Source organism: Bos indicus x Bos taurus, chromosome 5, assembly GCF_003369695.1.
Source record: "Bos indicus x Bos taurus breed Angus x Brahman F1 hybrid chromosome 5, Bos_hybrid_MaternalHap_v2.0, whole genome shotgun sequence".
NCBI lineage: Eukaryota > Metazoa > Chordata > Mammalia > Artiodactyla > Bovidae > Bos > Bos indicus x Bos taurus.
In genome coordinates this window covers 72,826,427-72,841,900 of record NC_040080.1, presented here as the reverse complement: position 1 = coordinate 72,841,900, position 15,474 = coordinate 72,826,427, and the positions used below count along the sequence as shown (strand labels likewise).

Here is a 15,474-nt window from a genome sequence, read left to right as displayed (position 1 = left end):
CACCAGGAGTGTTCACGTGGCTGAATATTCCTCAGTATGTCTGCCATCCATGTCCATGTACCCAGGGTAAGCCAAGCTCCCGCCTCTCCAGGAAACTTTTCAAGACCAGCAGGCAGGTCTGGCTTAGCCTTCTGTCAAATGGATGCTTTTGTTCTGGGTCTTGGTATGCATGGGATTTTGTGTGCACCCTTGGTGTGCATGGGATTTTTGTGTGCATCAGAGTGAAGTCTATGTTCCCCCCAATCCTGTGGGGCTCCTGCAGTTAAGCCCCACTGGGTTTCAAAGCCAAATGTTCTGGGGGCTTATCCTTCTGATGCTGGACCTTGGGCTGGGGAGCCAGACTGTGGGGCTCAGAATGCTCACTCCGGTAGAACCTCTGCAGTATAATTATTCTCCAGTTTGTGGGTTGCCCACCCAGGGGGGATGGGATTTGATTATATCACCAGTCCACCCTACCCGCCAAGCCCTCATCTCATTGTGGTTCCTTTGCCTTTAGTTGTAGGTATTTCCTGGTATGTTCTAGTTCGTCGATGGTTGTTCCCCAGATAGGTGTGATTTTGGTGTGCTCGTGAGAGGAAGTGAGCTCAGGGTCTTTCTACTCTGCTATCTTGGCCTCTCTCCCTTTCACAATATTTTTTGCCTACAGTACTGAAGCACTGATTAGAATACCAGAGAAGATACAATGATGGGCTTCCTGGCTCTTGCTTAGAGGCAGAGGATATGCTGAGCGCTGTACCCAGCACAGCGCCAGGCATGGTGAGCAGGAAGGAAAGGTCTTTGGCTTAGTCCTAATATCCAGCTGCAAAGGGCTAACTCTGGCTTCTCCCAACACCTGGGGTTGCTCCAGAACAGAGACAAGAACATGCCCCTGAGAAATTCTCACCTGTATACACCTGATGATTCCAAGTTTTTAAAAAAAAATCTCTCCAGCATGTCTCCTCCTTTTCCAGTTCTGAGTGGGACTTTGGAAATTCCAAGGATGTTCTTGAAGAATAGAAAAATCTTCACAATTGGGTGTGTGTGTGTGTGTGTGTGTGTGCTATGCTCAGTCATGGCTGCTGCTTTGCGACCCCATGGACTGTACCCTGCCAGGCTCCTCTGTCCATGTGGTTTTCCAGGCAATAGAGTGGGTTGCCATTTCCTCCTCTGAGGACCTTCCTGACCCAGGGATTGAACCCAAGTCTCCTGCATTGGCAGGTGGATTCTTTACCACTACTGCCAAGACTGGGGGGGTGGGGGGAGCTGCCTAATCTATTATGTTACTGAAATTAGTTTGAAAAGATGCTTCGTCCTCAACCTACCTAAATACCGCCCCCCGCCGCCCCCGTCTCACATTCTCTCACCTTCCAGGTGACCCTGTACAAGGGCTCTGACATGGAGGACTTCGGATTCAGTGTAGCAGATGGCTTGCTGGAGAAAGGAGTCTATGTCAAAAATATTCGCCCAGCTGGGCCAGGAGATCTTGGTGGGCTAAAGCCCTACGATAGGCTCTTACAGGTAAGACCTCAGATGAAATTTTATCTAACTCTTTAAAGTCTTATTTGACCAGTGCTCACACATCCTCCTTTGCCTCAAGACCAGATCAGAGGCCCTCCTAGAGAGCATAGACACTTTTTCCCTTAGTAGAATTTACCAGTTACTGAAACAGCGTGTTTCCCTGAATACATTCCCCAGCAGATTCTAAACTTGAGAATAGGCATGTGTGCGTGCTGTTGCTTCATGTCAGTCTCTTTGCAACCCTGTGGACTACAGCCCACCAGGCTCCTCTGTCCATGGGATCCTCCAGGCAAGAAAACTGGGGTGGACTGCCATGCTAGTACCTTATTCTCCCATTTCCCATTTTGCAGTGTTTGATATCTCATCTCACACAGTATCTAAAATCCAAAAGCTGAACCGTTTTTACTTAATGGAGTAATATCATGATCAGGTTTGGTTTTACTGAGGAAAGCAAATTCCTGGATCTTATGTCCAGTTTTCAGGAAGAGCATTTTGCAGGAACAGGAGAAGGGTTGCCATCAGTCTTGAACGTGTATTCAAATAGAATGAGTTTGTCCCTAAATAGCTGACTTTCAAAGCATGAGGCTGCTCTGCTGGCTGGCTTTTACACACATGTTCACCAAAGCAAGTTTACACTGATTCATTAGACAGTTTTAAAACCAATTCTGATGATCTTTTTACCATGGCAATATAACAATTAGACTTATCCTAAGAATATGGAACAGTTTCGTTTTCCATAGATACTCCAGTATTTGTTGAGTAAATAACGATGGACAAATGATTTGACCTCTGTAAATTAGAGATATACCTACTTTTGTGGAAGATGAGGCTATAAAAGCAGACTGGACTCAGAATTGTGAAGGGCATTGAATGCCAAGCTTTTAAGACTTTATTCTGGAGGTATATTAATTTCTTAAGCAGAATGATATATTTCATAATTCAGAAAGACAATACAATTATGTCATAGGTGGACTGCTGTAGGGTGAAGAAGGGGAGGATCACAGGAAAGGAGACCAGGAGGTAAGGGTAAGACACTTGTGCCAGACCTGAGCCTTTAATGCCTCTGTGCATCCTGGTGGACAGTCTGTAACGCAGCCTACAGTTTGCATTTGTTGCTAAAGAGAGATGTTAGAGACAAAACTAAAGATTTGGGATACTGAACACATGGATTTGGATAAAGTTGCCTAGGGTGGATTTCTAGTAAGAAAGAGAACTAACGGTAGTCAGACATGACTTAGCAACTAAACAACAGTACAATATAATGGTCAGGTCCCAAACTGAGAAAATGGGAGAGAGAATGAAAAGTCAAGGAATGGAAGGAAGCAGCATGGAGATGATTTTTAAACTTGGGGTGGGGGTGGGAAGAATAAGGAAACATGAAAGAAGATGAGCACACGTACAAGCTCAGAAGGGGGTGGGATCATGAGAACTACTGAGAGAGGTAGTTCAGTATCATCAAGAGCACGAGTTGTGGGGGACTTCCCCAGCAGTCTACTGGTTAAGACTCTGCCTTCCAAGGCAGGGAGCATGGGTTCAATGCCTGGTCTGGGAGCTAAGATCCCACATCCTGCAGGGTGCAGCCAAAAATTTTTTTAAAGAAAGAAAACAAAAAACAAAACACAGCACAAACTTCGGAATCAGCCAGACTGCCTGAGATCACATCTTTGCTGGATCACTCACCAACATCCTCTCTGGACCACTTACCAACTGCTGGTCTTGGGCACTTCTCCTAACCATTATGTGCCTCACTTTCCTCATCCGTAAATTGGGGATGACAGCACTTTGGAGCACCTGCCATGAGTAAGGCTATTTGCTCAGCTTGGGGATGTTAGATGTGTCCCTGCTGCCTGCCATCAAGGGCCTTACAGTTTAGTAGCAGAGAATAAGTAAGCTTATACCCCTCTTATAGTGTGCTCAGGGCTGGGATAGACTCTCTGTACAGAGTGCTCATTTAAGCACTTTCAAGACTCTTATCAACCTGTTATATCTGAAATGTTACTCTGGGTTCTGGGAATTCTATCTGTAACAATAATTTACCGTGGTGCTTCTTGCCATTTCAGGTTAATCATGTCCGAACGAGAGACTTTGACTGCTGCCTCGTCGTACCCCTCATAGCGGAATCTGGTAATAAGCTGGACCTGGTTATTAGTAGAAACCCCCTGGCTTCACAGAAGTCCTTAGAACACACTCTACCAGGAGGAGAATGGAGTGAACAGAACAGTGCTTTTTTCCAACAGCCGAGCCACGGTGGTAATTTGGAGATACGAGAACCCACTAATACACTATAGCAACGCTTCTTATAAAGTGGGACAAAAGACAATATCTACATGGTGCTAAAAAACAAATCCCTTTAAGATTTCTGTGACATCTGAAGCACAGATAATCGCGTGGCATTAACCGCAAGCACAGGGGTCTTTTAAATCTCTCATGGCTCATGTTCACTTCCCTTTTCAAGTTGAAGAGGCTTCTTTGTTAGTGATCACTATGGTATATGACAGGCAATCCCCTGCCAAATCCAATGGTAGAGAAAAAGAAAAACAGGCCACCCCTCTCTACAGTTAACATCAGAGGACATTTTTTTCACAAGTCCATCTCCCTGTTCCTTTTTAAAAAGAGAAATGTCTGTTTGAAAATATTCTCTAAAATAATTTCCTTAATTCACTTTGAAATCAGTTTCTTACTACAAAGTTATTCATGTTAAGAATTTAACTGACAAGGCTTTTCATAAAGCTGGCTCTGCTAGAACTAGCCTAGTGAACTGCTGGGACTGCTGCTATGGGAGGGGTACAGGTATAAATTATCTTACGTTTCAGCAACGGTGCACGCAGGAGACCATAATAGGTGGTGGTAAATGTTTTGCCCAAGTATAGGAATGATTTTAACTAAGATGTATGCTATTCCCTATGCAACAAATGATCAAACAGGATATGTCTTGTGACCTGTTTTTTTGGTTTTTTTTTTTTTAAGGACACATTTTTTTAATAGCTGAAAACTCTCTGGTAATGAATTAGGGTGTTTAGTAACACTGAGAATTAGTTAAATTATCTTATTTTTAAAATTCAAGACTAAGAATTTAAGAGAGAATGAAGAGTCTATTAAAATGAGGTTTATCTTAAGGATAGGCAAATGAAACTCATATTGCTTGACATGTTTTGAAAACTGGTTATACTGAGGGGTGTACAGCACATGTACGTAAATGACTCTGGACTGTCTTTTGTTCTGAGCCATGCCACTGACTGAAATTGTAAATACATTTTCACGAAATGCATTGCCAATTATTACCATCCCCCAAAGCAATAAACTGTGACGGTTGCTTTTAATGTCTGTCAGCAACTGTTTTCATTTGTTCAGATATTTTGAATAGTTACACTAATAACTGTTATTTGGTGAATATTAAAAAATAATAGATCTGTATATTGATTGTAGAATCTCCATACTGAAAAATTATTTTCCAAACATTTTTATTTTGGTCAATAATTAAAACAACTGCTTAAGCAAAGCATCTGAACACTGTGTCCTTTGTTTAAGGAAAAAGTTCACCTTTTGTTTCTGTGCAAAGAAATATATTATTTCAATCATATTTCAGAACCGCCAGGGCAAGAAAGTATAAAGCAGAATCATGTTAAGAAAAAGATCATGAGTCACTTAAATATGTATTTTTATTTGTAACAAACAAGTATTAAACTGTAAAGTATTTTTGTACAAATTTAATACTTTAATAGCATGGTATTTATCGTCTATGTATGGTTTTGGGGAATTCAAAATTGTTGCAAATATTTGTATGGGAATAAAAAACCCTCTACCAAATGGAATAAACAGTGATTTTAAAAAGCCAAAAAAAAAAAAAATGACCTTTTTTGGTGCTTTGGATATATTTTAGTGTTCTATACTGAGCCCTACACAACACTAATGGTTGCATAATTTTCTAAAGGAGGAAGGTTTTGCCATAAACTTGAAAAGCACCATGGAAGAGAAGAGCTATGGTTTTGATATTTGATCTGGGCTTGAATTCCAGCTCTGATACTCACTGGGGGTATGAAATTTACTTTCTTGAGTCAGTCTTCCCACCTGTGATACTGAAGGTCATATCTACATTCCAATACTTCCATGAAGAGAGGTGTGACACATATGTAAAAATGCTGGAACAGCTGGCAAACAGGAACACCTCTAAGACTAATGATACACTGATATTAGGTGACAAAGCTTGATCTTGAGTCTAACTTAAGGATCATATCTACCCCCTGAGAACACTGTATGTACTCCATAAAATATATTTTCAAAAACTACTAGCATGATTAAAATTTATATATAAAAAAAAGAAAACTATACCTTATAGTCCCAATGTTTTCATTTTTGCAAGTTGCCTAGCAGGCTTTGTAAATTCACGGGCACAAGGCAGGATGTGCATTCTTGCCACGTCTACTTAACAGGGTACCAGAGGTTCTAGCCAGGGCAGCATCACCAGGAAACGAAATAAAAGGCAACTAAATTGGAAAGAAGTAAAACAAACTCTACTTGCAGATGACACAATCTTGTATATACCAAAATCTAAGGAATCTGCTAAAAAACCTATTCAAATAAATGAGTTTTAGCAAGGTTGCAAGATACAAGATCAATATATAAAAATCAACTGAATTTCCATACAGTATTAATGAACAAAAATAAAATAATTATATTCTCAAAGGATCAAAAATAAAATACTTAGGAATACATTTAATGAAAGTACAGAGTAGGTGTGGAAGACGGCAGAGTAAAGACCCTGCACTCACCTTGTCTCACAAGCACCAAAGTTACAACTATCTGCAGAACAACCATTGACGGAAAAAGCCTAGAACCTACCAGAAGAGATCAGAAGGAACCATCACAAGAAAGGAGGAGAGGATCTGCAGTATAATCAAATCCAGTGACCCGTGAACTGGAGAATAATTATAATGGAAGGAACCGTCACAAGAAAGGAGGAGAGGATCTGCAATATAATCAAATCCAGTGACCCGTGAACTGGAGAATAATTATAATGCAGAGGTTCTCCCACAAGAATGAAAGTTCTTATCCCCCACATAAGGCTCCCCAGCCCAGGCGTCCAGCACTGGGAAGACAAGCCCACAGAGCATTTGGCTTTGAAGGCCAGCAGGGTGGTACTGAGGGCTTCCCTGGTGGCTCAGAGGTAAAGAATCCGCCTGCCTATTCAAGAGACACAGTTTCAATCCCCGGGTCAGAAAGATCCCCTGGAGAAGGAAATGGCAACCCACTCCAGTATTCTTGCCTTGTAAATCCCATGAACAGAACAGCCTGGCAGGCTACAGTCCATGGGGTCGAAAGAGTCAGACACGACTTAGCAACTAAACAACAAGGCTGGAACTGCAGAAGCCTCACAGGACTGGGAAATAGAGACTTCACTCTCAAAGGGTACACACAAAATCTCACACACACCAGGATCTAGGGTGAAAGCAGTAATCTGATAGGAGCCTGAGCCAGACCTACTGCTGGTTCTATAGACTCCTGAAGAGGTGAGCTGTGGACACAGACACTGGTGCCAGACATTGGGGAACATTCAACTGCATGAACACTCCTGGGAGCTGATGTGCTGGATCATCAGCACCAAGACTTGGCCCTACCCAACAGACTACAGGCTCCAGTGCTGGGGACACCTCGGGCCAAGAAACTAGCTGGGCAGGGACACAGCACAGTCTGCCTAAAGACACCCTGACTCCACCTCTAGACATATACCTAGACATGGCCCTGCACACCAAGAGGCAGTATTGGCCTCCATACACCAGTGGGCAGGCATCAGCCCTTCCTGACAGGAAGCCCACACAAGCCTCTAGACCAGCGCTCCCCAGTCTTTCTCTCACCAGGGACAGGTTTCACAGAAGACAATTTTTTCACAGACGGGGGCGGGTTTGAGATGACTCACGCACATTACATTTATTATGCTGCTGCTGATCTGACTGGAAGTGGAGCCCAGGCAGTAATTCAACTGATGGGGAGCAGCTATAAATACAGGGGAAGCTTTGCTCGCTCACCCACCACTCACCTCCTGCTGTGTGGCCCGATTCCTAATAGGCCACAAACTGGTGCTCTAGACCAGCCTCACCCACCAGGGTGCAGACACCAAAAAGAAGACAACTATGATCCTGCAACACAGGCCAGACTCCACCCTGGGACTAGCTGGGCCCTCGTCCTGCTCACTAGCAGGCAAATGCAACCTTCCAGACAGTCTGGACCCCATGATCAACAGTCAGGAATGGGCCCGCCAACAACAATCTAAAATGCATTCTAGGATCTCTGGGCCCTGCAGCCAAACTCCAGAAAACATCCCTTAACTGCTAGTAGCTTGGCACTACTCCCAGGATCTGGCTTCACCTGTCAGTGGGCATCTATAGCCCCAGAGTCTTTGGGATCCTGACTCAGCCCACCAGTGAGCCAGCACTAGCCTCGGGGCCCCCTAGGGTTCCGAGACCAGCCACTCTGTGACCAAGCCCAGCTAAAGAGCAGCCAGCAGCATACACACAAGGCAAGGCCAGGCAAACAACCAGACTAGGAACCAACCAAGCCTACCATACCACCCACGTAGCCAGCCACAAAAGAAAGATTCATGCAACCCTCTAAAGGAGCCCCAAGAGAATACAGCTTCAGTGACAAGGGAGTGCACTGCTGGGACACACAGGACATCTACACATGCCACTTCTCCAAGAACCTACCACGTGCATAAAAATATAAATAGCAACAGACAAAACAAGGCCTCAGAGGACTATGTTCAAGACAAAGTAACAAGATAAAACTCCAGAATAAGAGCTAGGTGGAGATAGGTGATCTACTCAAGAAACAGTGAAGAGTAACAATTGTGTAAAGATGATTGAAGAACTTGGGAGAAGAATGGATGCACAGAGCAAGAAGTTACTTTTTAACTAAGAATTAGAAAATATAATGAAAAACCAGAGATGAATATAACAACTAACATGAAAAACACACTAGAAAGAATCAATAATAGGCTAAATGATACAGAAGAGTGTATCAGAGAGCTGGAAGACAGTAGTAACTGCTGCTGATCAGAAAAAAGAAAGAAAAAAAGCAAGGACAGTTTAAGACAGCTCTGGGACAACATTAAACACAATAATATTCACATTATAGGGGTGCCAGAAGGAGAAGAGAGAAAGGACTTGAAGAAAATATTTGAAGAGAGAAAAGCTGAAAACCTTCCTAACCTGGGGAAGGAAACAGTCAACCCATATCCAGGAAACACAAAGCTTCATACAGGATTAACCCAAAGAGAACCAAACCCACCAAGACACACTGTACTCAAAATGCCAAAAATTAAAGAGTGAATACTAAAAGCAGCAAGGGAAAAGCAACAAATAATATACAGGGGAATTCCCATAAGCCTGTATGCTGATTTTTCAGCAGAAACTACAGGCTGGAAGGGAGTAGTAGAATATATGGAAAGTGATAAAAGAATCTACAACCAAGAATATCCTACCCAGCAAGGTTCTCATCAAGATTTGATGGACAAATCAAAAACTTCACAGACAAGCAAAAGATAAAAGAATTCAGCACCAACAAAACTAGCTTCACTACAAATGTTAATGGAACTTCTCTAGGCAAGAAAGAAAAGGCCAGAACCAGAAACAAGAAAATTATGGAGGGAAACAATCTACCAGTAAAGGCAAATAAATACACAGTAAAGGTAGGAGATTATCCACATACAAAGCTAGTAGAGATATTAAAAGATAAAAACAGTAATATCACCTGAATCAATAATAAGCAGTTAAAGGACACAAAAAACAATTAGATGTAAAATATGGTATCAAAAACAGTAATCATGAGGGGAGGAGAGTACAAATGCAAGGAGGAGTATTTAAAATGCATTTGAAATGAAGAGATCAGCCACTTAAAACAATCACATTTATATACAGACTGCTATATGAAAATCTTAGGGTAACAGCAAACCAAAACTCGATACTAGATATACATGCAAAAAAAAGCAGTCCAAAAGAACACTAAAAATAGTCATTAAATCATAAGAAAACAAAAGGAGGAGAAACAGACCTTCTGAACCAACTAACAAAACAGCAACAAAACATACACATCAATGCTTATCTTAAGTGTAATGGGACTAAATGCTCCATCAGAAGACACAGACTGCCTGAATGGTTACAAAAATAAGACCTGTATATATGATGCCTACAAGAGACTCACTTTAGATCAAGAGTCAGAGAGAGACTAGAAGTGAGAGGGTGGAAAAAGACATGCCATGCAAATGGAAAAAGGAAGAAAAAGTCAGAGTAGCAACACTTGTATCAGACAAAACAGACTTTTAAAAAAGACTTTTACAAGAGACACATTTTTCTTATGGTGGGCTCTTACTCCACCATATAAAAAAATTAACTCAAAATGAATCGGAGTTAAATGGAAGACCTAGAACTATTTAACTCTTAGAAGAAAAAACAGAAGTCTTCATAATGGATAAGCAATGGTTTCTCAGATATAGCACCAAAAGTACAATAATAATAACAAAAATACATACATTGGACATTATCACAGTTAGAAACTTGTGTTTCAGAGGATACCATAAAGTGAAAATAAGATCTACAAAATGGGGAATTTTTTGCAAATAATGTTTCTAGTAAGACTGGTATACAGACTATATAAAGAACTCATACTAGATAATGAAAAATAACCCAATTTGTAAGTGGACAAAGGATCTGAACAGACACATCCCTAAAGAAGACATACACATGGCCAGTGAGCACATGAAAAGATGATCAACATCATTAGTCACAGGGAAATGCAAATCAAAGCCATAGTGATATGTCACTTCATATCCACTAGGACGGCTCCAGTTAAAAAGTCAGGTAATAATGAATGTTAGAGAGAATGAAGAAACTGGAGCCCTCACACCCTGCTGGTGTCAACATAAAATGGGACAGCTGCCTTGAGAAGTCTAGCAGTTCCTCAAAGCTAAACAGAGTTACCATATGACCCAGCAATTCCACATCAAGGTATATACTTAAAAGAAATGAGCATATATACCTGTACGAAACCTTGTACACAGCGTTATTTATGATAGCCAAATAGAGGAAACAACCACTAATGAATGGATAAATTCAATGTACCACATCCAAACAATGGAATATTTGGTAATAGAAAGAAATGAAGGGATTTGCCTCACGCACTACTGAAAGCAAGAAGGGTTATTAGCAGCTCTCCTAGAGCCACTTGCAAAAATTCAGCCATGGTTCCTGATCTCACAACATCAGCTCAAACCAGCATGGTCAGGGATATAGGCTTCATCAAGTTGGATGGAGTGATACTTCTTAAATGAATTATTCAAGACATATATAGCCAATAAAAGAAATAATGCTAGTTCTTTGCACATAATTTTTTTTAATCTTGAGAGAGAGATGAATCACTGTTACATGTTACAATGTGGATGAAGTATGAAAACATTATTCTAAGTCAAAGAAGTCAGTAACAAGGGACCATATATTGTATGATTCCATTGGAGAAGGGAAATATAGAAAACTCTCAAAAAAAAAAAAAAATCGAATCACTCTGAGAGAAAAAATATCTTCAAAGTGTAATATTTTTAAAACAATAAGAAATGATAATAGTGTGACATGATAGATATGTTAATGCTACAGTGGTAATATTGCAATATAGAAGTATTAAACCAACACGATGCACATTATATCTTAAATTATACAAAAACCAATGAAATTCCTGCTCAGAAGGAATTTCTAGGAAAGTGTACCTAGAAGACCCAGGCAGCAGTGATGGAGCAAATGGCAACCTTGTGACGTGACCAGTTTAAAGTACATAAAAATACCCTAGAATCTGTGTTAATAATTTAAGAGATATAATTAGTTTATCTTTACCATTGCTTCAACCCATTAGCAAAGATCACCCACAATGATGATGGAAGTTAATAAGGCATTATTCTAAAAATAAAACAATTTTAAAACACTTTTAAAATTCCATGGGCAGAAGAGCCTAGCAGGATATACAGTCCATGGGGCCGCAAAGAGTCAGACACAACTGAGCAACTGAACATGAAAAGTACAGAGTTTTTAAAAATACATATATAACATATTTTTCCATCATATATGACCAGTGCTACCAGTTCTCCTGATGACAGATGTCAATATCATTAAGATTTTCTTTGACGAATAAATTGAAAACAGTTGCTACTACAAATACCTTAAAATAGAACTCGTTAACAGATGTCCTCTTTTGTCTTAATCCTTTGAGCCATGATTTCATTTTGTATTGCATGGAAAAAACAGACAATTATTTTGAGCAATCTGAAATAAAACTAAGTTTCTTGATTATTTGTGGATTTGAAAAGTTGCTTGGGGGTTAAACTATTTAGTCTCAGATTCTGAAGCTTAGAAGACACTTGTGGAGATGATTCTTCCACCTGTTGGAACAATAAAAATAACGTTAGTTTTATAGAAATGTAGTTGGTCTACCCTATGTACTTCTATTCCCTCTGCTTCTCAGGAACTTCATACATTTTCTCACTTCTTGAGCACACCGGAACAATCAGTTGTCATTCTGCTTAGGCTTATTGTGAAAACACCAGTCCCCACCTCCAGGACTGGCATACAGAAGTGACTGTTCGTGAATAAGTACATGTGTCTAACTTCGAAAAGTGTGGACAGGGTCCACCACATACTTTGGCAGTGCAGAAGTAAAAGAATGTGGGCGGGCTTCCCTGGTAGTATAGTGGGTGGGAATCCACCTGCCAATGCAGAGGACACGGGTTCAATCTATGGTCTAAGAAGATGCCACAGGGCAACTACGCCTGTGAGCCACAACTGCGGAAGCCCACGTGCCTAGAGCCTGTGGTCTGCAACAAGAGAACACGAGAAGCCCAAGCACGGCAACACGGAGTAGCGCCCGCTCGCCACAACCAGAGAGAGCGCGCACACAGCAACAAAGACCTGACACGGCCTAATAAATACATAATCAAAAAAAATTGAAATGTGGGTCCCTTGTCCAAAAATTAGGAATTTCAAGATGACAAGCAGAGAACATTGCAAGCATAGGGTTCCTTCTAAGCAGGAAGCCCTGTATGACCGACTGCCCAGGATGCCCGTCCATGATGCCAGCCATAGGTGTGGTTAAGCTGAAACACTGCAACTACATAAGTGCACTCATGGTACTATAAGTATTCCCAAGCACTAGTCAGTGGACCAGTACAGTCACGAAAAAGATTCACCACCACAGAGACAGAGAAGAATAAAATTCAATTCATCATTCATCTTGCTAAATCTGTTCAGTTTAGACAACTGTGATAGTTAATTTTATGCGTCAATGTGGCTAAGCCACAGTACCCTAATATTTGGCCAAATACTGTTCTACATGTTTCTGGGGAAGTATTTTTTACTTGAGACTAACAGTTAAATCAGTAGACTAAGTAAAATGGGTTACCCTCCGAAGTGTACATAGGTGGGCTTTATCCAATCAAAGCCTAAACAGAAAAAATTGATCTCCCCCAAAGAAGAAGGATTTCTGCAGTAGAGCACCATGAAATGAACTCTTCTCTGAGTGACCTCTCGGCCAGCCTACCTGCACATTTTGGACTCTACCATCACCAGCCCTCACAATGGCATGAGCCAACTCCTTAAAATAAATCCCAAAAGATAGATTAGACAGATTAGATAGACAGATACAGACACACACCCTATTGGTTCTGTGTCTCTAAGGAATGCTGGGTAATACAAGGACTATCTTTATTCAGGGACTATATGACATCTTTCCTAACTTTTAAGTGAAAGTGTCACTTGCTTTCAAAAAATTCTGGAAATCAATGCTTTAAATAGATAAAATTTAGCAGTATTTTACATATATGTTTTTATTTTAAGGTTTGTTTTTGTCCCCCCCCCCCGCCCCCCCCCCCCGCTTTTTTTGTTCCCTGGTGGGAGGCTAGGCAAAAGAAGAAGAAGAAAAAAACAGGTCAACATTTTCTTTGAAGATTCTTTTAAAAACTCAGAGCTATGAATTGATGAAAAAGCAAAAGTTTTCATCTAGGAGGGACAGGCTTGGGCATTTCAGTCATTGGTATGTGTCGAATTTAAAGACTTGGCTCTCAGGCAGCAATGTGAATATGAAGGAGGAGAATGCGGGCAGCCCTTGTCATTGAATTTGATCTTTTACAAATGACACATCTCGATGCACCTGGAAGTGTATTATTACAAAACATGAGAAGTCCTTAACTTATCAGTCCTGATGCTTGAATTCTAGTTTCCTTGTTTCTAGGGATTCTTGCAAATGCCACATACTTCTGGCAAGGCATGTGAGACACGGATCCTTTTCAGGCAGACAGCTTTGTTGGTGCTGCGGCCACCATGCAGCGCTAACAGCCAGTGCTGGCAGCCCCTGCCGTTACTCTTTGTGCTCACACACCTTTTGTGACGCTAGCCTCCCCCTCAGCTTAACAGCCTTGGCAAGCTCAAAACTGAAGATAAACAGTGCTGCCAATTTCTCTCTGCACCATCATACAAACCGTGATTCCTCCCTCCAACATTGGTGCTAAGAAAGAAAAAGCAGAAACTTTTAGAAAAAGATTCTTTCTTTCCTAGGAATTGCCTGTTTTCTGCTCCAGGTCAAAAGCTTTATTTATCCCAGGGTCTCTGTAAGAGGTAACACAGTTAATTTTTTTTTTTTTTTAAGTATTTTTAGCTGAGATGAAAATTCAATCTCAGCCAGTCGATCTCCAGTACAGAATGAAACAGGCTTCCCAGGTGGCTCAGTGGTAATGAATCCACCTGCCAAAGCAGGAGATCCAGGAGACTTGGGTTTGATCCCTGGGTCAGGAAGACTCCCTGGAAAAGGAAATGGCAACCCACTCCAGTATTCTTGCCTGGAAAATCCCAAGGACACAGGAGCCTGGCAGGATACAGTCCATGGGGTCGCGAAGAGCTGGACACAACTTAGCGACTGAGCATGCACACCGAATGAAACCATATCAGCAGTGATCTTACTGCTTTGAAGAAGAAAAAAAAAATCTTTTTTCTGCCATGTCCACTTTCATCACTTTCCACATAAAACCTGTCCTTTGGCCTCTTTTCCCAATTCTGGTTAACGTTACTTGGAACCACCTCTTTTCCCAATTCTGGTTAATGTTATTTGGAGCCACCCGGATGTCCAAGGCAGAAGCCTAGGAATCATCCTCGGGTTCAACCTTACCTACAACTGTCCATTATGCCCACTGACTCTATCCCTTAGCATCTCTGCTACCTCTTTAGAACCTAGTCATTTTGCCCAACCTATTGAAATGATCTTTTTGCTGGGAACTCAGTCCCTAGTCTCTCCCTAACCATATCCACTGAACTGCAAAGTCAGCTTCATAAATTTCAATTGACAGAGCTTTTAAAATGCTTCCAGTGCTCTCCACTGCAATCAGTAGAATATACAATCTCTTTAGAAGAGCCTTGGTCTCTTTCCCAAGTGTCCTCAGCTCAACTTCTCATTTGTATGCCGTGTTCCACCCACGCTACTCCATACCTGTTGTTCTCTAATATGCCTTAGAGAGCCTTTTGTGGGGCACCCTGTTCGAGAATTTTTGAAGATCTCACATCCATGCAGGCTCAGAAGTAGAGAAGTTTCCTTTAGAGCTCAGCCTGGTAAAGGCAGGTTACATTAACACTTTCTCCTCTGAGTTCCCACAGCAGCCCCTTCTTGTCACCATGTTGGAAGCCTAAAGACTCCCCTTAACAAGTCTGCTGCTGGCACATAAAGCAATTCTTAAGCTTGTGTAAGAACTACATTTGGAGGTACTTTACAATCCCATCTTTTTTACACAAAACAGCATCACTGACTTGGATCGTCTAACTTCTAAAACTAGGAAACAAATGATTTTGGATTATTTCTAAAAACCAAAAGAGGTTTCAGTAGAAGTTTGCTTCCCTTATAAACATTCAAAAGGATCTTTTACTGTCTCTAAAAGTGATTCTCAAAGGAATTCTTAAAGCA

The 15,474-nt window shown here is 41.2% G+C and overlaps 2 protein-coding genes across 17 annotated transcripts in view; one reads left to right on the top strand and one right to left on the bottom strand.

Annotated features, from left to right (window-relative positions):
- Positions 1–5,300, top strand: part of GRIP1 (glutamate receptor interacting protein 1) — a 755,940-nt gene extending 750,640 nt beyond the window's left edge. For all 14 annotated transcript variants that reach the window (XM_027542472.1, XM_027542468.1, XM_027542464.1 and 11 more), the window contains 2 exons: positions 1,351–1,497; positions 3,558–5,300. In XM_027542472.1, coding sequence (XP_027398273.1) covers positions 1,351–1,497; positions 3,558–3,785 — 375 coding nt within the window. In that variant the 3' untranslated portion in view covers positions 3,786–5,300. The remainder of the gene's footprint in view (positions 1–1,350; positions 1,498–3,557) is intronic.
- A 5,561-nt stretch (positions 5,301–10,861) lies between these two features.
- Positions 10,862–15,474, bottom strand: part of HELB (DNA helicase B) — a 38,230-nt gene continuing 33,617 nt past the window's right edge. For all 3 annotated transcript variants that reach the window (XM_027542460.1, XM_027542461.1, XM_027542462.1), the window contains one exon: positions 10,862–11,914. In XM_027542460.1, the coding sequence (XP_027398261.1) occupies positions 11,810–11,914 (105 nt within the window). In that variant the 3' untranslated portion in view covers positions 10,862–11,809. The remainder of the gene's footprint in view (positions 11,915–15,474) is intronic.